Source organism: Astatotilapia calliptera, chromosome 13 (assembly GCF_964374335.1).
Source record: "Astatotilapia calliptera chromosome 13, fAstCal68.1, whole genome shotgun sequence".
NCBI classification, from domain to species: Eukaryota; Metazoa; Chordata; class Actinopteri; order Cichliformes; family Cichlidae; genus Astatotilapia; species Astatotilapia calliptera.
The window spans coordinates 5,713,424-5,737,451 of NC_137434.1; the positions used below are offsets into that span (position 1 = coordinate 5,713,424).

General features: G+C 41.8%; 2 protein-coding genes across 2 annotated transcripts in view; one reads left to right on the forward strand and one right to left on the reverse strand.

Annotated features, from left to right (window-relative positions):
* Window positions 1-969: 969 nt before the first annotated feature.
* Window positions 970-8,167, forward strand: stpg4 (sperm-tail PG-rich repeat containing 4). Its single transcript, XM_026190533.2, has 7 exons — window positions 970-1,340; window positions 1,486-1,542; window positions 1,916-2,170; window positions 3,850-3,914; window positions 4,196-4,241; window positions 6,594-6,698; window positions 7,973-8,167. Exons 1-7 carry the CDS (start codon window positions 1,311-1,313, stop codon window positions 8,030-8,032), a joined length of 618 nt encoding a protein of 205 aa, XP_026046318.1. The 5' UTR covers window positions 970-1,310; the 3' UTR covers window positions 8,033-8,167.
* A 6,795-nt stretch (window positions 8,168-14,962) lies between these two features.
* The window catches only part of ttc7a (tetratricopeptide repeat domain 7A), a 72,172-nt gene continuing 63,106 nt past the window's right edge, over window positions 14,963-24,028 (reverse strand). Inside the window, exon 21 of the mRNA XM_026189716.2 lies at window positions 14,963-19,365. Coding sequence (XP_026045501.2) covers window positions 19,147-19,365 — 219 coding nt within the window. The 3' untranslated portion in view covers window positions 14,963-19,146. The remainder of the gene's footprint in view (window positions 19,366-24,028) is intronic.

Consider the following 24,028-nt stretch of genomic DNA (forward strand, 5'->3'; position numbering starts at 1 on the left):
GGGTCTGACCTCCACCCCCCCGGGAGCAGTGCAGGCTGCAGTTGTTTGTGGCTTGGCCAATCATGCATACTCAGAACTCCCTTGTGGAAGCACATTTAAACATTTAGAGCATTACAAAATGCACCGAGGTAACAGCTAGCACACAGAAAAGGTAACTGCACTACCCCCCGATCTGACTCTGCTTCGTCTCGTGTCATGTGCAGTGACACAAATGAGTGGGTTCTTGCTTTCACGCGGCACCAGCTGCAGTTCCAAGGCACAGAACGAAAAGGAACACCACGGCGATTTCAGGTGTGAATCGATCACACAAGAAACTCTGATCGTGTTAAAACCAATTATCACAAGACTTTTTTTAAAAAAAGAAAAAAAATTACCCTCACAGATGAAGTGTCATCGCAGCCTGCTTATTAAAAAAGTTGTTAATTACGCTGCACATGCGACACTAGGCTGAAGCTGTCTCCTGCATTCATGCCTTGTCCGAACTGGAGATGACTGTACATGAGGGAGTCAGGGTGAAGATGTGTGTATGTCTCCTAGTGCGCTGTGGTGTCACATGAGACTTCCTTGACAAGCAGCGGAAGCATGAATTCTTGGCTCCTTCCAGCCATGTGCTGCATGTAGCCTGGCAACCGGGCCGAGTGTAGCGCTTTCTGTTCCCAGAGTGAGATTTTCGCTTCAGCTGGCGGTCTTGAATTTTGCTGTACTGAAATAAAGAGGGAAGAAGAGTTCATCCTGGAGTACGATCTCAGGTGTGAGCGTTTGCACACACACACACACACACACACACACACACACACACACACACACACACACACACACACACACACACACACACACACACACACACACACACACACACACACACACACAGTTTTCCTGCAGACAGTGATGAAGAAGAGATGCAGTCTTGCTTTGTTTTCTGTGTATTCTTATTAAATTGACAGTATTCCTCCATATATCACATGTTGAATACTGCCATCCCTATGATTATGGAAACTGGACAATGAAAGATGATGGATGGATGGATGGGATGCAGACAGTGACAACCACATAACCACCTGCAGCACCTACAGCAACTCGGTGCTGGCTCACCGATGTGTCTTACTCTCAGCCAAACTAGCCAATCTAAATTTAGCTCCCCTTGCGAGGCCAGCTTGTTGAAAAATTGATCGATAGTGGAGTTGCTGCTATAGTAACGATCCCTGTTTTAATGGTGGTCAGGTGTCACTGGATCTCCCACTAAGCAGATAGTGAACGACAGCGAGCGCGGCGCAGGACGATGAAACAAAGTCGCCTCTGAAGCCGGTGACATGTCCCGGAGTGGTCACAGGACAGATAAGGTGAGGCTTTATCTTTAAAACCCTCATAACTCTGTGTGTGGTTTCATGAGGACAAGGTGGGAGACGAATCAACACATCGTTGGCATAGCGATGTCATCATAGCAGAAGCAGTCTGGTGTGACCTGTGCCTCGTCCCTATCTGCAGGGTGATGACACGGTGGAACTGTGTGGCCGGGGGAGCTGGTGGCTGGGAGCACTGAGAGTAGGTGTCGCACTGCTGTTTGGTTTCACGGACTCTCTGAAACCAAGTGTGTGCTTCAGCACAGCCCAAAACCCACATGCCACTTACATGCATGAGTAAAATGACACATCACAACGACAGGCATTAGAAAATAATGACATTAATATTAACCTTCAACTAATCAATGATTTCGATCATTCTGGTTGCTGGAAATTGAGTGAAATTGGCATCTTCAGTGGAATTCAACAGCTGTCTCTCATGAGGTCACCCATCCATGAACTTACTGCAGCATTGCTCTTGCATTGTTCCAAAATGTCAGACTTTGAACTGTTGTAAAATAGTTATGAAATTAAGAAACGTGGGTCAGAGATTCCCCATGCTCCCACTCTTCCAGGACACACCCATCCCGGGAACCTACCACGTCCGAGACTTCGTTGAGGAGGCTGACCTGAACCCTGTGAAAAAAACTTACGGCTTCAAAGGTGTGGGCAGAAAAACTCAGACCCTGGGTGTGCGTAAGGGGGATCTGCTGCTGCCTGGAGCGTATGAATATACAGACTCCACCCAGGAAGTCCTGATGCACCAGGCTTCCTACTCTTTCAAGAACTGCCCCCGACCCGACATTTTCACCCTTGGAATTAGAGACAAGGTAGCACTGAGACTCATTTACTGATCCTTTTTGAAAGTTTTCATAGTTTTTGCTTTCTAGTTTTGCTTTCACTTGAGACAGAAGCCATGTGTAACCAACCAGTTGCTGCTGAGTATGAAGCTTCTTTTCTTGAGTTAACAAAGGTTTACATTGTGGGTCAGGTACAGCCCAGTTCAATATTAGGTGGCTCCAGTAACTACCTACTAACCGGTAAAACAAGGTGCACCTCTAAATTGTTCCCCTTTCTTTTAGCGTGAAGAAGTTATATTTAACATTTAATCACTGAGATAGCTTAAATAACCCAGTATGATGTCAACAAATCAAGGTGGGGAGCTTCTTTACGACTATCAGTTTCTTAAAGGCATTAGTTTATACACAGCTTTCTAAAGGTCCTGCCACAGCATTTCAGTTTAGACTCTGAGACATTTTAACGCATCCTGTTGCAGATTTGCTGCTGTGTTTAGGATCATTGTCCTGTTGCATGACTCAGTTTGGGCCAATGTTGAGCTGTTGGACAGAGGGCCTCACATTTGACTGCAGAACACTCTACAGAGGAGTTCATGGCTGACTCAATGAGTACAAGGTTCCCAGGTCCCGTGGCTGCAAAACAAGCCCAAATAACCAGCCCTCCACCATTGTCCTTGACACTTGGTATCAGGTGTCTGTGCTGATATGTTCTGTGTGGATTTGCCAAACACAGCACTGTCCACTACACTACAAAAACTCAAAATCTTACCAAATATATTTGTCTTATTTTCTAGTCAAAATTATCTCATTACACTTAAAAGAAGACACAATCAGCTACAGGGCAACATTTCAGTGAGTCGAAGGAACTTGTTTCAAACAGTGAATTTTGAAACTAGAGAAAAACTGGAGAAGTTTCACTGGTTTCATTGGCATTTTTTTTTTACTTAAAACAAGACATATTAGCTTGACAACCCTTTGTTTTTTGCAGTTTCTCTGTGCATTGTACGGTCTGACCCTGAATTTGCAGTTAACACACACATGAATGCTCCAGACGAGCAAACTAGAAATGCTTGCGTTTGCTAATGATCAATCAATCAAATGCATCTGATTAGACATTAGACCACATTACCAGCCCCATTAAATCCAATAGAAACAGCAAGGCTTTACTTAGCTTTCCATAGCACTGCATATAGTCCAGTGGAAACGTTTTCCTTCACATAGCTGAATTCACTTCGTGCCACACAGCACAAGAAAATATGATCAAACTAATCTGGCTCTTATGCAACTAAAAATAAATACAGCAAGTCAAGGTTATTGATGCGTGGAAGAGTAAATGGTTATTTGTTAAAACAATAAAAAAGAGAAAAATCTTTTATTTTACAGCCACATATACTAACAGTAAAGTTTAGCAGGTATAGATTTCAGGCCCTGGAGTCAAACCTGGGAACCTCCCCATAGAGACTGAAGTCATTATGAGCAGAAACTTTTGAATGATAGACTTCTGCTTTCACTAGCCTAGGGGTGTAATTTACTTCAGCAATATTTATTCACTGCTCCGTTGTGGAAGTCTGTTTGGATGTAACCAGCTATCATCCATACTTTACTTAAAGCACAATAGGTGCCCCCCTCAAAAAACAAAAACTAACTCAGGGTGATACTTTGGTGTATATATTAAAAAAAACATCTTTATCTTCTTATTCTCCTTCTGCCAGCACATAAACACTTCGCCATGTGACTACAATGTGACAGCGAGACCAGTGGAGAAGATTCCCTGCAAGTAAGCGCTCGACAAACAGCCACTCTTTAACTTTCAGATCACAGCGGCGCAGACAAGCCATGAATCATCCCTTGATCGCGAAATCCTTCCTCCTCATCCGGCTTTCTGGTTCCCTCTCTCACCTCCATGCAGCTCAAAGATGGAGGAGCAATCACCAGGCTGCTCTCTCCTTTCCTCTGCTGTCGATCACAAACTTCCTTATCCATTTCTTCTCTCACTTTTTCTCCTTATTGTTATTTGCTCTTTTGCCCCCTTCCTTCTCTTATCTCCTGTTCTCGCAGGCATGTGATGTTTCGCTCGACTGTGCAGCGGATCAGCTTTCTGCCTGTAAGTAGGATCTGATCGCCAGGACCAATTATTAACACCATTCAGTCTTTCCATTGTCCACAAAAAGTTTCCTTACAATACACTTTCAATAGGTTTTGATTACAAGCTATGACCTAATGTGCACAAGGCAGTTATGACAACCGCAAGGGTTGAAGAAAACCGATCCCAGGGCGCTCTGACTGTATCGTTTTCCCCCATTTGAAGGCCTGTTATGGCACTGCTCTGGTTGACCAGTCAGCTTTGGTTCAAATTGCAGCGTCGGTGCTGGTAGCCGATGGATATTTGAGCTGCGCTGGCAGCTGCTGAGTGTTGACAGAGAAGGAAAGGCGCTAAGAAATCCCGAGGGTGTTATTACTACAGAGCTGGGAGCAGTTTTCTGCCATCGCTGGTGTCAAAGCAACTCAGAGACAAGATTTTTTTGTCAAAGGTTAAGCAGCTGCATGTGGGAAACATTAGAATATCAAAGCTGAGGAGTCTTAATGGTATGTGATGAAGAAGTCGGTGTGGCCCAGCGCGGGAATTTGAAATTTCTTTCCACTTGTAACTCAGAAAAACACGAATCTGACTTTCTTACATGGAGTATATTTATTTAATTTACTTATTTAGCTTGATTTGACTTAATTTCTCCTTTCTGGTGAAATTTTGCGTCTCAGATTTATATGTTGTTCTTTTGATTTAACTGCACTACCTGAGATTTAAGCCTTGAGATTTAAACTCACCTGAATTCATTTAAATTGCACATATTCTGATGTGGATGTTCTCTATTGTTATCTGTTAATGTGGCCTACTGTACAGCTGGCAGTGGCATTCATTTAGGACCCCCAGAGGAAGAAATCTCATGTCTTTTCTAATCGGCTGAACATATTTGAGATCTACCCAGTGGGTGGAGTTATTATTATTTTCCATTTGTACTTTTCCCATAAAGTAGTGATACCTTCAACTACACAACTGAAAACTGCAAAGTTCTATAAAACTTTCCTTAAGAAAATCTTTTAGAGATATTTCTTTCTTTTTTTGATTTCACCTAATCTTAGAAAGGTTTAAAACTTTAATGAATATCAAGGCACCGGTGGAAAAAGACGTCAAAGTTTAAAAGTTTCACAGACATTTGCAGAATATGCCAGGTACCTACGTCGCCCAGGAGAGCCTTTCTTACACACTGTACCGCAGCAGGAAAGTATGCCAAGTGCTTTGGCCCAAACACACATGCACAAGAGTTTCACAGCTGCCTGATGACTCCCATGAAATACACCTGCATTAGCACCTCTGTTAGCATGAGGCAGGCGTGCCGAGGTGCTGGCAGGCAGGGTACCGAGGATCAAGTGAGCTGGCAACTGGAATCAAATGGCATGTAATGGTAGTAGCCACTGCTGCAAGGAGAAGGGTAGAGGGGAAAAAAGCACTATCCTGTCTTCTTCTGTCAGAATCAAGGAGGGATGGAAAATAAAAGGCCCGTCCTGTGTTCAGGGACAGGACGACAGTCTTATGTCTGGGGAGGAGAGCGGAGGAGGGGTGATGCTATTTCTGCATGGCACGCCGCTGGTGATGACCAGTATGTGTGTTAGTGGGTAACGGGAAAGGAGAAGTGAAAGGCACAGAGAGGAAGAAGGACTGACCGAGTTCTGACAGAAACTAGCCTTGAATGTACCTGTGATGAAATGCGCTGATATTTATATAAGTGCTTGTCTTGTTGTAGCGACCACTCAAAGCTCTTTAGCCAAGACACGTGTGACTAATGCCATAAGTTCATACTGTGCTTTATTCCATACACTTTATCTCATATACACTCACCAGTTAACCTAACATGTCTTTAGAATGTGGGAAGAAGAGGAAACCCACACAAGTACAGGTAGGACATCCAAACGCCACGCAGAGAGGCTCCAGTCAGGGCTTGAACCAGTGACCGCGCTGCTAATCTGTGTACCACACATCTGCTGGCAAAGGTTAAAAAGTCAGGACTGAATTGATATATTGTATGTCTTAAATGTAAGACCTCGAAATAGAAGTGGTGTACATGGTTAGCACATCCTTCAGATCACTGAGTATCAGACTGGGACAACAACAGGTTTTCATGAGCAAACATCAAAGAGCCAAGGAATTAAAAATGATAGAGGACATGGTGTGCAATAGTAGTGCACCATGAACCTGTGAACTGTATATAAAAGATAGAAATGGCTGATATCAACCTTTAGTTGGTGAAGCTTCTTGTTCTGGAGCATTTTGGCCATCTTGGTGCTACATCTTCATCTTCTATTTAGTCTTCGACAATTTTGCTCTAAGCTTGGTGGGTAAGCACCCTGGAGGTTAATCACAGAGCTAGACACATCAATATTTTCTTGCTATTTCCTTCAGAAAGATGGCCCTGCTCCATGCCACTACAACCCACAGACCAAACCAGCTAAAGCCATCACTTCCTGTTTCAAATCCACGTTGCCGCGGCTACACGGTGTGCACTCAGTGAGTCTTATTTACATTTCTTGTGTTTTTCTACATGCCGTAATTACTAATTTAAGACTTCGTATTTTACATTAGCTGCATTAGAACATTTTTATGTTATTAGGTGCTTTTTCAATTTGTTTCAATGATGATCATATTTTTACATGCTTGGAAATTATGGAAATTCATCTGATTTTAAAGGGATTAGTTATTAAACGGGATTTAGATAACTCCTGTAAATAAAATATAACATCACAAGATTATGTAACAGATAAAGAAATCAAACACACACCAAATTTATTTAATGGGGCACGGATAACACGGACTGGAGACAGATTAAAAGAGAAAGCAGATGCAAAGCAAAACAATGAGTCTAGCAGGCGCGGACGATTCTAATTTTGCATAAGACTGCAGGAGGAAAAGTCCTAAATGACTTCAATAGAGGGTTGAGGCACAGATGGCAGGATATTTAGTCAATAGTGATCAACTGGTTAGTGTTTCAGTAAGGAAAGTGCCTAAAATAACAGCTGCATTTAGGAAATATGGCCGACAATTTAATGCATTGCACAGTTTTGGCTCGCAGGTATTCTCATTATTTGAAACATTGACCATATTTATTTATTGCATATAAGTATGGACCATTGTAACAGTATGCATAGAGCAGAATATAGAATAAAAGAGCAACTATTTCTATCAGATTGTTTCAGCAGAGTAGATGTAGTCTATAAATTATTACAGATACATTAGGGTTCAACCTGTAGTAACATCCATACATTACGATTCTCACAGACATGCCTTTTGTATTGCGGATCAATACAAAGTTGTTCTAATTTATAATCTATATACTGTGAACATTTCCATTCCGATGGAGTGCTCTCTTTCAGGAAGACAATGCCTCCGTCCATGGGCCGTAGAGTCTCACTGAACGATCTTATAAGAAAGCTAATGGTGTGAATTGTATGATTAGGCTTTCAGCTGAACACTCATGGGTAATTTTTAAATGGATGTGATAGAAACCGCTCTGCACCAAACAGCAACTGAGGGGATATCTTCTGAATGAATGGCGTTCCCTTCTTCCTGTAGTGTTTGGAGTACTTGGATATTAAATACTGAGATGTGTTGAAGCTTAGACCCCATATTGCTTACACTTTGTTTGTTTCTTTGGTTGCAGTCTCCTGTTTGTTAGCAATCAAAGGTTACAGCATTTAGAATTATTTGAATTCATACTAGAAAGCTACAAACTGACAATATATTATAAATTGAAAAGTAATTACAGTTACTTGTGTATTTCACAGAACACTCCAGGACCGGGGGCCTATGATCCTTTCAGGAAGTCGTTTGCACAAAGATGTTAAGGAGCCGTCTTAATTTTCCATGATACAAGCATCCCTGCATTTAGTCATTGTTTCAACTTACAGAGTGAAGTCACATAATCCAGTGTTTTAAATATAAGATAAAAGTAAAATCATGGCTGCATGAAAGAGGGGAAACCTTTGGTCTTTTATTACTTGGAGCAACGTTTATCTGCATGTCAGTGAGGGATTTTGTGGTCTGCCAACAACATAATCAGCTACATTCGTCGTGCTCAAATTGCTTTAGTGACGCCGGCCAGGGAAGCAGAATGATCTTATCTGCAACAAAGGGTACTTCATTCCACTTAACTACATGTTCCCGGTATTGCGCCCTCCCTTCATCTCTCTTCCCTCTCTCGCTCCTCTTTCCCTCTCTGTTGGCAGTCAGGCTGCCTTTGCCTTCCTACTATCTCTGCCCTGCGATGCACTCAGGAGGAGGAATGCTGCTCAGCCATGCGTCACATGCACATAGCTTAGTGTGGCATGCTGCACCCTCAGATAACACATTCGATATTAGAGGCCAAGGCAGTGGCACACAATAAAACAGCTATTCTTATCGCTACCTACTCCACATACTCGCTCTTTCTTTCAACGAAACAAACAAGCTTGGGACACGGAGAGCGGCGCAGATAGGAATCGCCTCTAAGTGAACATAATGCTGTTGTAGATTACAATGCAATATGGGATAGGCACAGATATAACAAACAAGCTGTTACTGTTAGGAATCTGGACACTGTTATTTACCCAGACAGGACTTTTGCTGAGCATGCATGCACTGCTTTATTGTAGAGTTGTTGAGGGAACTGAGGTGTACTCAGCTCTTCGTCCCAGCCAGACTCTGTTAATTAGATCCAGGGATTAAAGCCCACTTTATTAAGTATTTGAGTGTTGTGTTAAGTACAACCAGAGATGGGCAGTAACGCGTAATCTGATTACTTTTTTCAAGTAACGAGTAATGTAAGGGATTACTATTGCAAGAACGGTAATTAGATTACCGTTACTTTCCCGTAGGAACGCTGCGTTACTGCGTTACTAAAACCGTGATTTTTTTTGCGAGAATGTGTCATGACAGTGACGTAAGCGAGTGCGACGTTTGTGACAACAGCTGTGTGCAGATCAACAGTGGATCATATATCAAGTGTGGGAGAGAGTATGAGCGTGCAGCGTTTAAAGCGTGGAAGTACTGACCTTACTTTGAGTTTGATTCCATAAAAAGTGACAAAAACATTAGCGTCCGTTGTGCGTGGGAAGAAAACTTCTTTTACAGCGAAAAGGACCCCTAAACTTCCAAGCAAGCACCGAGTGCGCAACGACGTAATGGGAAATTCACAGAGAGACTCGCGGATTCTTCAACTGACCGCCGCGGCACACCTGCATCAGGGTAAACCTCTGCCTACCCTACTCCTGCTTTACAGGTGAAAATAGAGCAACAGGACCGCTGAGTCTTTGATTTTATTTATTTTCTGCTGTGTTTCACTTACATCTATTTGAAAGAGTGAGTGTAAACACAAAAAAAATATTTTCTTTTATGTGCTGGAATGTGCAGAAAATAGGTTTAAACAAATTTCTTCCAGTCAGACAATGTTGCATATAATTAAATTTTTGCTTGATACATAAATTTAACGGATTTAAAGTTTTAAAAAGAGATGTTTCCATTTGATTACATTTTGACAGCTGGGATAGGCTCCAGCGCCCCCCGCGACCCTGAAAAGGATAAGCGGAAGCGAATGGATGGATGGATGGATGGATGGGGTTATGCAGAAAAAGTAGAATTGGGCTGAAAGATCTATTTCTTTATTACCTATTCAGTTTGTAAATCGTGTTTTTAAAAAGTAACTAAGTAATTAATTACTTTTGAAAATAAGTAATCAGTAAAGTAACGGGATTACAGTAATTAGTTACTGATTAGTTTTTTCAAGTAACTTGACCAACACTGAGTCCAACGCATACAGTAATATTGTAAGGACGAAGAACAGTTATGTTAAAGCTGATTCACAGAAAAGAAAATCGGCCAGAATCTGTAAATTTCCCATCAAGTGTTTGAGCACCAGTAGCTACCTCACTTTAAAAAAAAGCATACCCTAATCTCTTTGCTAGTTGAACACTGAAGCTGCACTCACCTATACTCTTCATATTCATGGGGGATCAAATGGATTTTTGTAATCACGCAATCGCATCTTCCTTCATCTGTGTGAAATATTTTAGGGCTTTTCAGCCCTTTGCTTCGTTCTTATGTGTAGGCCCAAACAGCAGACTTACAAGCTATTTATCTGGCTGATGTATTCACAGGGAAACTTTCAGCAGGTAAAAAGAGACTACGGAGAGTCATTGGAGACCAACTATACCAGCGGTCTCCAACCCCCGGGCCACGGACTGGTACCAGTGCATGAACCGTTTGGTACCGGGCCACGAGAGTTGAGGCTCGGGTGTGAAATGTATGGTTTTCAGGGTTTTTATTGTTTTTTTAAAAATAGTTTTTATCATTAACTCGGTTTCCCTGTGTCTTTTCCCGTGTATTATGAACAAATCTTTTTTTTTTTTTTGGGGGGGGGGGTACCGGTACTGTTTTTATTTTGTTGTATTTATCCACAACACCTTATAGGCCAGTCCAAAATATTATCGGACATAAACGGGTCCGTAGCGCAAAAAAGGTTGGGGACCGCTGGTCCAGACAACTAGAGTTTCATAGGTATCCCTGTTTTTACCAACTGGTCACGGCAGATGGCTGATGCTGCCTGAGCCTCGATCTGCTGGAGGTTTCTTCCTGTTAAAGGGAAGTTTTTCCTTCCCACTGTCACTAAGTGCTTGCTCATAAGTGGTCGTGTACTTGTTGGGATTTCCTCTCTAATATTGTAGAGTCTTTATTTTACAATACAGAGCTCATTCAGGGAATTTGCTCTTTGCAAATAAAACTGAATTGAATTGAACTTACAATTTCAATTTAGTACAGCTGATTGTATCTAAGCGTTGCATTTACAGCTTATTGTTTTACCGAACGACCGAATGATTCTAGAAAAACACCCATTTAAATGCATCTTTCACTGCTGTAATCCATGAAGTGGGACTAATTCACTAGGTCTGGTTCAGTATGTTAAAATGGAGGATTTCCACAGTGATTTTTCACATTATCATTCCAAGCAGACAATAAACATCTGCGAGGTAACAAAAAACACCACTGACAATTCAGCCAGCTGCTGTGGAAGAGGTTACAAACTACTTCTGAGGCATCCGGCTGAATCTTTTATAATAATAATGGATTGGATTTATATAGTGCTTTTCTAGGCACCCAAAGCGCTTTACAATACCACTATTCACTCTCACATTCATACACTGGTGGAGGCAGCTACAGTTGTAGCCACAGCTGACCTGGGGCAGACTGACAGAAGCGAGGCTGCCATATCGCGCCATCGGCCCCTCTGGCCAACACCAGTAGGCAAGTAGGGTAAAGTGTCTTGCCCAAGGACACAATGACCAGGACAGAGAGCCCAGGGATCGAACCGGCGACCTTCCGGTTACAGATGCGATTCCCAACCCCCTGAGCCACGGTCTTGACATGACTATTTGGGACGGTGGTCATGGAAGTCTTGTGCAGCACTATCATAGCACATCTACTTAGATTAACAGTTAAAGCCCTCCCACACACACACACACACACACACACACACACACACACACACACACACACACACACACACACACACACACACACACACACACACACACACACACACACACACACACACACACACACACACACTCTGTTTTCCTTCAGTTGCTGACACTTAAAAGCTTGATGAGGTTGAAGGTCCAGTCTCTTATTCCCCCTGTCATTATTCCAGAGACAAAAGAGGATACACTACCACTCAGAGTGGAAGGCAATCTTATTAACACGGGGCTTTGCATACACTCTCTGGAGAGCTGGATCTCCACAGTCAGCACTTGCAAGGAAGATACAGTAGGAGAGATATGTGTGCGTGTTTGTGTGTAACAAACAGCCAGAATGGCCTGCGGTCAAGGCACCAAGCCGCCAGTAATCTCTGACTCCGTCAACCCCTGGTGCCCTTCCTCCCTTCTCATCTAAATGATCTCCGCAGTACAGCACTGATCTCTGACATATGCCTCATACTGATGACTTAACACCCTCCACCTCCCACAGCCTGCCTTGACCACAGGCACGGCCAGGCACCCGCTCCTCTGTTGTCAATCAAGCTCACCCTCGTAGATGCACGGTGCATTAAAATAAACACTTGCACATCCATGCAATGCAGCGAATGCACACGCGCTTGTGATCTTTTGCTTTTTAAAAATGCGCTTTGCAAACTGATGCGCAAACCTGCGAGCACGTGCACACACATTCATTTCTTAAAGGCTCCGTGGGGAATCAACACAATCCAACATATCAATTTTTCTTAATCTATGATGAGTACAAACATCAAAGTAACACATTGTCCTTCTTTTTGTTTCTTACCTCTGCTAGTTTTTCATGTGGCGGCAAAGGTGTTTTAAGCATGATTTCAGTTGCGCTGGCACAGTGGAATTCTCTCATTTAATGGGTACAAGAACATCTGGTGCCAGGGTAAGTCGTACAAGCAGCCCAAACATTGACTCCTCTTTCTGGGAACAGCTTAATGAGATCCGGTCGCCATTCAGGAAGCAATGCAGCGCATCACTGAACGTCTGGAATAAATCTGTGTTTTTGGCAGCTTACAGCAAGATTTGACCGTGCTACTCAGCTCCACCGTTGGGCCAGAGTTGAGGATGTCAAATTAACAGCTAACACTAAACAACATGCTGAGAAAATGTGACCCAGCTTCGGAGCGATGACGAAGGCAGACCACTGGAATTTTCAAAGAATGTGAGGTTACTTAAAAATACTCTAATCCAGCACTGGTGTGGGACTTCTTATTGGTTTGTTAAGTCCCAGCTAAAGTTCTCCAAACAAATAAACCCTTGAACAGTGCAGCCATTGTTTTCACTGACATTGCGTTGAGTTAAAATGGCCCTGCAGTACTAGCTCCATCTTGCTCCATCTGTATAACACATCACCTTGAAACACCAGGAGTGGGGATAGACAAAGAGATTTGCAGGTTTATGTTCAGAGGGCTTCAGGCTCATTCACTTTCAACACTACAGCCCTACACTAAGGGTGACGACCAAGGAATTTAGCAGGCGGTCCGACACACCGGGAGGTTAACTAGGTATCCTTTCACCGCCCATCTCAAGCTGCTGACAGACACAAAGGAGGTACATTACACTTCTATTAAATGACATTTAAAAATTTAATCAGCTCCAATGAGCAACTGTTAGTGAACAAGGGGGTCATTGTATAAGTGGGTAATGGTGCTGGCGCTGGCGCACAGTGTGTGGAACGTGGACCAACAGCGCTGGAGGGCTATCAAGTTTTGGATCTGGCGATTGATGGAAGACAACAAACTGCTGACCAGGCTGCTGTTTACTGTGGCGTTATTGGGCCTGCTTGCTTGAAAATTTCAGCCTCATAAAAATGAGTGCCAGAGCATGTCCAAAATATTAGGCTGGCAGCAGGGTGGCAACAATGTGAGAGTAATATAACACCTATTTTATATCAATAAGCAGGTATATCAGATATTCTAGTGTCTGGCAAAGGATTTTAGATGGTGCATGTAGATTCTTTCAGAGCTACAACTGACCTTATTCACACAGGAAGGTGGAGGGCTAAGTTAATAATACTAGAAAGGTTAGCAACTTGTATCCATAGCTAGCTAACAGTGTTGGCATCTGTCTATCAGCAGTGGCAAAAATGTCTTGTATACCAACCTGTAAACACTTTTTGTCAGGCTGTAACACTGGGAATTGTAACATAAGAGTCAGAATTGTGGAATGGCACTAAAGTAAATATAGCTCTGATATCTGTTTGTTAAATGTAAATTTAAGACTAGCATAGCTTAGTACAAAAATCTATTTTGCATTATTAAAAAAAATGGCATAAATTCCACAACTTTGGACTTTACACATTGTGTTAAATATCGACCTTTTGAAGTTACAGTAAACAGATTTACTTACCTTTAGAAAAAAAAAATCCTTTTCCTCTATTAGCTTAAACTTTATGCTAGGTCAAGCTAACTGCCTACTAGCTAGTACAGTAAGTCTGCAGAAAGCACGCAGTCATGAGAAAAAATGTTAGATATGTTAGATATGTCTTTTAAGACCTCACTAAGTCCAAAAAAGTGGACCACATCAGTCCAGCTCTGAGGTCTTTACACTGGCTGCCTGTCCGTCAGAGGATAGACTTTAAAGTTCTGATGCTGGTCTATAAAGCTCTGAATGGTTTAGGACCAAAATACATCAGTGACCTCCTGACCCAGTATGAACCTTCCAGATCCCTCAGGTCATCTGGATCCGGTCTTTTATCAGTTCCCAGAGTCAGAACCAGACACGGAGAAGCTGCATTCAGCTTTTATGCTCCTTATATCTGGAACAAACTCCCAGAAAGCCTCAGATCAGCTGAAACACTCAGTTTATTTAAATCCAGGTTGAAGACTCACCTGTTCTCAGCTGCATTTGAATAAAGCACCAAATCCACACTTTTAAGCTTAAATTTCAAAACTTACATTTTAACTACTGATTTTATCTACTGTTCTGATTTTATCTGTTTTGATTTTATATACTGTTGTTTGTTTGTTTGTTTGTTTATTAGTTAGTTTGTTTGTTTGTTTTAATCAATTTTAAATCATGATTTTTATTTGTTTGTGTTTCTAATGTCTCTGTAAAGCACTTTGAATCACCTTGTTGTTGAATTGTGCTATACAAATAAACTTGCCTTGCCTTTTAGCCAACCTTTGAAAATGACACTTGTGGATTTTATGATGATACATTTTCATTATAGCCAAAAGTATATTGATTCAGGCAGATGCTAATTTGAAGCTATTAACAGCACCATAGTGTAACTCATAGTAAAACTACAGGCAAACATTTATTGAGTTTTTTTGTTAGTGTTTTTTAACTGAAAATTCATCTCAATCATCAAAACATTTTCATTTTTATTTTACAAATGATTTTTACAGCATTTTGAATACATTCTTATGTCAACGCGTGAACACTGAAAATGCTCGAACACATTTTCCCCTTGGGGATCAACTCCGACGCATCTGTCATTTTATTAATAAATGAGATTATGAAACCACATCTGATCCTTATAACCTCCATCACACCCCTCACCCATCCATGACTCCCCAGCCTTGTTTGGTCATCACAGTGATGGTTTACAGTTTCCTTGTTGGCGCCCCGCAGCAGCAGCACCGCCCAGCCCGTGCCCTCTATGTGCCCCTGCCGGGTTGGCATCCACGTTGATGACCTGAATACCACGCTTGCATAGAAACCTCCCCCAAAACGGTCACCGCGGTTCATGTACGTTTGTTTATCATGAGGTGTGGAGGGTGTGTTGCTCAGGTATGAAAGTGACACCAGAGTGATGTGCATGGGTGGCATCACAGTGACAGTGTAAGTATGAATGTGTGTACATGTGTGTGTATACTATATGTTTAAGCATATATACTTGTGCTGTACCTCAAAATGACTTCATCGCATGTCTCTCATTGTCAGAGTATGTGTGTATCTTTGTGCACCATGTAATACTTCACTCCTTCCCCTTGAGGATTAGACCATTCATCTCCCGAAGCCCCTGTGTAGGTGTCTCACACGGTGCTAATGAGGAGAGGACGGAACAAGGGAGAGTCGGTGAGTGAGGAGGGAGAGAGAGTAAAAATAGACTATTCCGATGGCAGAAAAGAGGCGATAGTGATAGATAATCTCCATGTCCAAAAATCGAAGTATTGATGAATGAGGGATTTTCATGCCAAGAGCGATCGGGGCGTGGGCGGTTCTTTTAAAAAAAAAAAGAATACAGGGAAGGTAGAGATTGGTGCTTGCAACGCTGCAGGGAGGGAGAAGAACAGACGGCTTTTTTTTTCTCTAAAAGCAAAGCCAGGGACTCTTCCCATAACACAAATCAATTTACACCAGCTCGAGACATTGATTATAGCTGGTTCATTCCTCACATGGTAGCAGCAGACATCAAACAGACACTGTCAAACTTGTAAAACCACACGTCGTGCATCTGTGTGTATGTGTGTGTAGTGACTGTTTGTGTCTTCCCACTGTATATGTATGCTGTTCAGAGGACCAGATCTCTCTCCACTTCCCCAGTTACTCAAACAAGGGGATGGCTGCTAGGCAACGAAGCCACATCACATCACATCAGCCAAGCTGGGAGAGGGCAAGAGACATAGAGGGTTAGCGGGAGCGAGAGAGAGCAAGAGAGAGCAATAGAAAGAGGGAGGGAAAGGAGGAGGGAGTTTGGAGGCAGAAAACTGTGCTGGCAGTATTACATAAGCCAGCAGCCCAGTCCCACTGCTCACATTTATGTGGTTAGGCACTCGGAAGTGATGCCCATTAGTCACAAGTGACAAGGCAGGTGAAGATACAAAATCCAGCAGTGATTTTTAAAAGCCATTGTTGTTTATAATGGACGGCATTATGAACAGATGAGTCAAGCACCCCCCCCACCCCCACCCCCCAAAACACACACACACACACACCCATGCATATGTGCATGGATGAGGGCCTACTGTACCGTACAAACAGAAGATTGCTAACATCCCAGAGGGATCATTCAGAGGGAGCAGATACACATGTATTAAAATACATCATGTACACACATATAATGATGCCATATGGAATGACGTGTTCATGCTGGTTCTTTTGAAGATGAGCAGGAGGGAGTGTTTGTGCCTGCATGCGTGCATAAAAAGCTACACCAGTCAAGGCCATCATCAAAAATACATCAAAGGTCCAAATAATAATGAAGTGGAGCTGCTGCTGTGATAAACAGCATGTACAATATCCACCTATCTGCACTGCCACATGTATCAGAACACAACAACATGCTTTTTATGTCAAGATGTAACTGGCACATCTCTGAATTTATGAACCCGGTGATTGCGATCATTAAAAATATCCCTCCATAGACTCCATAGGCGATTTACAACAGAACGCTACTTATGCTAAAATATTAACTTTCTATACAGCCGTTTTTTATATGCAAAGACCTAAAGCCCTCTCTTTCTTTATCCGCACAAACTGCATTAATACAATTGGTGGTGTTAGAAGCTAGCAATGTTCACATTGCTAGCTTCTAACACTATGGAGCTATTAAACTGATAATCCGGTTGTTCAGTGATGATGCGACGAATCCTACTTCCGGGCCTAAAGTAGTCTGCGTTTAATATGGCTTTTGTGTTGTTAACATGTTTAATGTTATGTATTTTCTTCTATTTGATCTCAAAAAGCTCCTAAAACAGTCAGTGATCCCTGTTGACCTCCCTCGGCTTTTATTACCACTAATCATTTATTTAAGCTCAGTTTTTAAACCTTAGGATGTAACTACAGCACAGCCCATGCAGCAGTATATGAATGACTAACCTCGTATTGTGGATGGATTATCTCAGTTGTTCTCCTGGCTGAAGTTTGGTCCTTTTACAGCATCCTGCCATGCGATTACATTTGTTCCTGACCACCGAGAACACTCACGTTAACTTTTATCGAGTGGGAAAAAAAGTTAGCTTGTTTATATTATGCTAACCTAGCTGTGTCGCTAGTGGTCACGTAGCACATCATTATATACCAGCTAGCCCAACTTCAGTAACCCTACAAACGTCACTGCTGTTTAGTTTTCTGTCTTCATTTATGCTGGAAGTGATAGCAGAGCTGTACGTTTTAATTTGTTTCCAAAACCCCGCAGTCAGGACATGCTATATTGTATTTAGATAGAAGCTAGCGAGCTAACTCCCTGCTAACTTCTAACTCCGTTAAATGTCATAAATTCCGTTTTCATGGATGCCTGGATGTTAAACTCAATTGTTACACCTGGTAGAGCAGAACGCTGATCATTTTATTAAAGATGAAAGACTTTAGACAGTTTTTCAACTCTCAGTAATGCCACAGTGATCGTTTGATATATGGACCTGCAGCGGAGTTTAGGCCCAGACACGGCTAGTGACGTCAGACTGAACAATTGGATTATCAAAGAAACAAAGAAAGTTGCTGAGATTAATTACTTTTTCAAGTTGAGGTAAAAGTGATTTGTTAAACGGTTTGTTCTTTAAAATATACTTGATGAAGGAATGGCTAAAATTTTGGAAAACAAACTTAGAGTTAGATGAGTAAATAAATACCACTCAAACCTCTGTCCCTTAAACCTGAAGTCACGCTTAAGAAAAATATGAAACACGAGGAGACAGCTCACCTAGTTCAGTCCAAAACAGCAAAATAAATAAAAATAAATATTTTTCAGAAAATGAAAACTTATATCTTCAATTTAGTGACCTGCAGCACACTGCAGCACACAGGGATGGAAGCACCCTTCCTGAGACTGGTTATGCTGGAGGTCTTTCTTTTTTTTTTTTTTTTTGGTTATCTGGGAATTCTCCAGACCAAGTGCACTTACTTGGTCAACTTGGTTTTTTCTTTTGGTTGAAAAAAGTCTTACTTTTCCCACAATTGATAATTAACATAGTCCTGCAAAGCCCCAGTTGGCAAGTGGCTGCTGGAGGCTGCTGCACCAAAAACCTGATTGTCATCATTATCTTGTCCGGGTTGTTTGTAATTTGCATGAAAGACACAACTTTTACTTCGACTTCGGGCAGTCTCGATCTTCTGTTTGTGTTGAACTTTTCAGTTTCACTTCCACTCGGCAAGTGTTTGCAGACAAGTTTTCAAACTACAAACCTGACTGTGGCAACCTGGTAGCAACCAAATCAGTCAAATCAAGGTCTTCCATGCTGCATAATTTACCTCTTTGAAACAAATTAGATGCTTGCAACCACCAGCCACTTACAGCAACCACTTGCCAACTAGTTGGGGAAATAGATACTATTTTATTTTATTTTGTCTTCAAATATTGTAAATACATGAGTGATACCAGTCTGTTCTCCCCAACAGCAAGAAAACAGACCCAATACCCAAAACTAACTTTTGATTTAAAGCTCATGTTTCCATTGTCTTTTCGTCAGCTCATCATTACATTTTAGCCAAAATCTTCACCCCAACCCAAACCTCCATGCTACTGCAAGGCCGTCATCTCAGAGCTCTCTGGGGATGACAGTGAAGGGACGGACGGGACTGGAGGCCTCCAACTCCAGGGCTGTCAAGAAGCAGTCGGGGGCCTGGTTGCAATCCCGAGACTGAAGAGCTTCACCCAGTCCACTCCACGCTTCGTGGGAGGTGCTGTGGATCTGAACCGCATCACGCAGAACCTTCTCGCCTAGGTGGACACGCCCAGTTTTCACCAGCAGACGGCCCTAAATGAACAGAATGATGGAGAGGTGCAGGAAAAAATTGTTTTACATTTACGTGCATTAATGTCACACTTCATAAGTTGTTTTCAAAACCTTAAAACTCTCTATGCACAGAAAGAAGTGTCCTGCTTAGAAAACAAAAACTGGATTTTTCTAAAACCTTTGGGGAAAAAAGTAACTAACGAGCAATGTTCCCTCTAATTTTTCACGTGTCTGAGCGAACACACAAACTCCCTGAGCGATCCCTTTGACCAATGTGAGCGACATCAGACGTGTGCACTTACATTTATGTTAGACTACTTTTAATTAACTGCTTTAGCCCACTTACAATAAAAATTAATAAATAAATCTTGTTCATGAACTGTGTAGTATGTTAACACTATTGGAAGTAAAAACACAACTTACTTTTTTTTTATAATTTTTTTTTTATAAAGCTCTGACTTGTATTATGAGTATGAGTCTGTGGTCTGGGAGAGAGTCCTGTAACTCTGTCTGCAAAATACAGTATATGATGACCAATGTTGGGCAATTAATTATATAGTTACTTCTTCAAAAAAGTAACTCAGTTTGGCAAACAACAAAGTTTTTGCAGCTATTTTTTTAAATGCAGCCAAGGCGGTTTTTTTAAATAAACATTTCAAACTATTTACAGAACAATCAGCTGTTCTGCATCAAATCTGATGCCACACAAATGATTTGTGCCACTCCAAAACATAATTTCTGTCCACTATGAGATAAAGGAGAACAACAGCCTGATACCTGCAGTTGTGACAACAGGAGATGTATCACTGCTGTAACACCTGTAACATTCAGCAGTCGCCTCGTTGTTCTGACACACACAACAAAACTATTGACTACACTACACACTAACTACACAAGATTTGTGCTAAACGTCTCAAATCTCTCACATCTCAAAACACCGCCGTCACTCCTAAAACTTCCCCCCGTTTCTTAACAACAAGATGCCACGTTGCCATACCATTTTTTGATTGGTCGACATGGTACTTTTTTGGACCAATAGGAAAGACGGGGACGGGGGGGGGGGGGGGGGCGTGTTTTTGCTCACAGGCCTTTTTGCTTATAAAACGCCGTTTTTACCGTTTCTTCCCGCAGTAAATATAAACAACGATAGTATTCAGGAAGAAAACCAAACATTGCATATTTTTATCACAACTCTGGTTTTACGTGGCCTATCAACACAATTTAAAAACTGGTATAAAGTCCACACTTTTTCCGTCAGTTGTTCCGTCTGTCCTGCTCACATCTCCAATGGTTGTACACGTTGTCATTAACGTGGCTTCACTCCACATCAGCCACGCCGCTTTGCTAACTAAAACACCGGTGTCGGCACATAAGGACGCTGTCATAGCCTGTCAATGACGTTGATTGGCTGCGTATATACGCATCGGCTGAACTATGGGATAAGGTGGCATTGTTCTAATCCCATATGGGAGCAGCCAGTCACTTACTGACTAACACTGCAAAACATGATTGTTGAAGTATTAATTTTAATTTCATTTCAGGTTAGTTTTTTTTTGTGCACAACGCAGATTTTCTGTGCGCAGAGACCGTGCCAACAGTGCGCAATTGCGCACGTGAGCAGCTTAGAGGGAACATTGCTAACGAGTAAACTTATTTACATTTTTATTTTAAGATAGCTGGGTTTGACACATTAAAACTGAATAATAATCACTTTCAAAAAGTTGGAGGATAAAAGATGACCTTTGGCATACTCTTCACAGAATGGAGATTTTACATTTAATTTTAGTACCTAGTTGCTCATATTATGTTTTTACTCAAAATGTCTACCATCAAAACGCTTTATGGCATGATAAGATCAAGCTAGCAGATGGTGGCTTTTTGCTAAAAACCCAAATCTTGGATTAGAATGCCTGCTGTCCTGCAGACGAGTCAGGATGACAAAAAACAAAAACGGAAACAAGAGTTGTATTCAGCTGGGATTGTACAGCTGAAGGGAGAAAATCCACAAATGATGAGATTAGGAGCGACCTTCTGCAGAAAAATGATGCAGTATGTTAGTGTGCACACAGTAACACGTGCACAAGCGCACACATACGCTGATGAAAACTGATAGTGGGCTTAGGGTTAGCGAGAGAGACGGCCTGAAGGGATCCTTTAAGTAGATGCGAGTTACTTGCTCTTCCTGCAGATGATTTGCCAACGCAGACTGTCACTTTTTGAATGACTTAACTGTGTTTTACTGGGTTTGGGTTTGTCATAACATAATTATCAATTAAAATATTTTCAGACGGAAATAATAAAAACTGTATTGTTTAGCATCTGTGTACCTTTTTTTTTTTTTTAGCACAAATGCATGCCCAACACCGATAATCGAAGTCCGTGAGAAATCTCAGAATTATTGCGGACTCATTTGAACCTCTTTATTATTATAACAACAGTCACATGTTCCCAGAATGCTGTGTAACTCTATCCAGCCATACTCTACCGCTTATCTCCATTTGGACGCAGACATTTTATTCACCCCAGCTACCTCTTCCAATTAATCCAGGGGAATACTGAGTCGTTCCCAAGCCAGTTGAGAGGTATATTTTCTCCAGCAAGTCATGGGTCTGCCTTGGGGCTTCCTCCTGGTAGGACATGCTCAGAACACCTCGCCTAGGAGGCATCCAGTAGACATCCTACTCATCCAAGTCGGCTGGCTCCTTTTGATGTGGAGGTGCAGCGGCTCTTAAAGGACCGAGCTCCTCACCCTATCTCTAAGAGATAGCCCAGCCACCCTTTGAAGGACACTCATCTCCACCACTACAATAACTATTAGACAAAAAATTTAAGTTTTTCCCCTTAAGCAGCATTAAAAAAAAAGGATCCTCACTGATGTGAAAGTTACCTGAAAAGGTTTAATTCATGAGTTATTAAGTATTACCGCTATAATGACATTGCTCTACCAAGTATGATTTTGCTAATCATCTCCCACGCTAAATGGTGCCTTATAAAAACTGCAAATTGTCTGAATGCATATGTGATAGATTTTGTAGGTAAAAGGTTACAGGGAAAGATAAAGGTTTACAATGCAGCTAGCATGTCACACTAGGAGTATTTGCTTACCACCACTGTTAGCCAGTGGCATCCCACGAGAGCTCATAACAGACCATTAAAATTTGCCATTGTAAAATGAATCTTTCTCCTTTCATGTTAAAGAGTGGTCTGCATCAATCCTTGAAATAACTACTATCTTGTTGCCTATTGTCTCCGGCAGCCTTTTCTGCTTACGTCTCACTACACACAAGAAGCTGTGCACTCCAAGTGAAACCACTGGTAAATGCATCCTCCACTGGTCTCTTGTAAGTTTTACTCATTACTAATATTATCAAAGCCTCAACAAAAGACTTTTTACCAAAAACACAGAGACCAGCTTATATCAGATTCACTGTTTCATGTATTCAGAACAATGTTATGGCCATTACTGGCAATCGCTGTCATTAGTCATCTTAAATGTCCCTTTTTTGCTTATTTACAGCTCCACGATTTTTGGACTCTACTACAGTAGCTTTGCATGATTCACTGTTGTGAATAATCCCTATTATTTAATACTGGGCGGTCATGTCGTTATGTAAAAATAAGGAAATATAACAATAATAAGGAAAAACTCTTTAAGCTTCACAAGTTCCAAACTTTGGCAAATTTTTAAGTTTACACAGATGGTACTAAATTGTCCAGAACATTCAAAGACATTGGTATGGTCCTGTACAGAACGTTATTTTCCCAAAAAGCTCATTTGCAGTGGGGGGTGACTATTACCTGAGGCTAGACCAGGAACTGTGGTAGGTATGCATGCACCCACTGGTTTTGCACTTCATGAACATACTCTATATACTATGTATACAGTATGTTCATAAACAATCCAGGGTTTTCCTTTACAAAAAGCTGAGGAGAGGAAAGAATGAGCTATAGCTGGCACTTTTGGTAATCTGTAAGATCATTACCACTGATGTGCATATATTTAAAAAATGTATGTGCAAAAGAGAAGAACATTGTGGATGATAACTGTTGTCACCATGTTAAAGATCATACCACTGCTTAGGTTTTGTCGTTTTGTAGCACAGCTCCATGGGGAGTCTGACACAACACAACCTCATGCAACTGACCAACTGCACAGAGTCAAATCTGCCTCACATATAAGCATCGTCTAAAGGCGCGCACACAAGCTCCAGTGTCACATGCATACTCAAGGTGACAACAGGGAACGAGTCTTGCACAATCATCCCTTGACTTACTCTGTTACACACACACACAGGCACACACACAAACACACACACAAACACACATACTCTGAGATGGCCTGAGGTCAGACAGACGAGTCTTGTTATGCAGTCTCTGCTCACAAGCTTGAGATTAATTGGGCTGAAATTCACAAAGCTGTCTAGGGGCTCTGATGCAACTTTCAATAAGAGTGCACGCTCTGCCTTCCTTCTTTCCTCTGCTCTCCTTTTTCTCACTTCTGCTGGGTGGAATACATGGAAAAACAACAAAACTGTTGGTACGGAGAAATGCAGGATGTGCACACAGGTCTCCAAGCTTGTAAAAGTGTGTACAAACGTGTGCATCAGTGCACACATGTGCAGGGATGTATGATACAGTCCTTGCTGCTGGTTTGGTCACTAGCTTCCACATCTCACTATCTGTG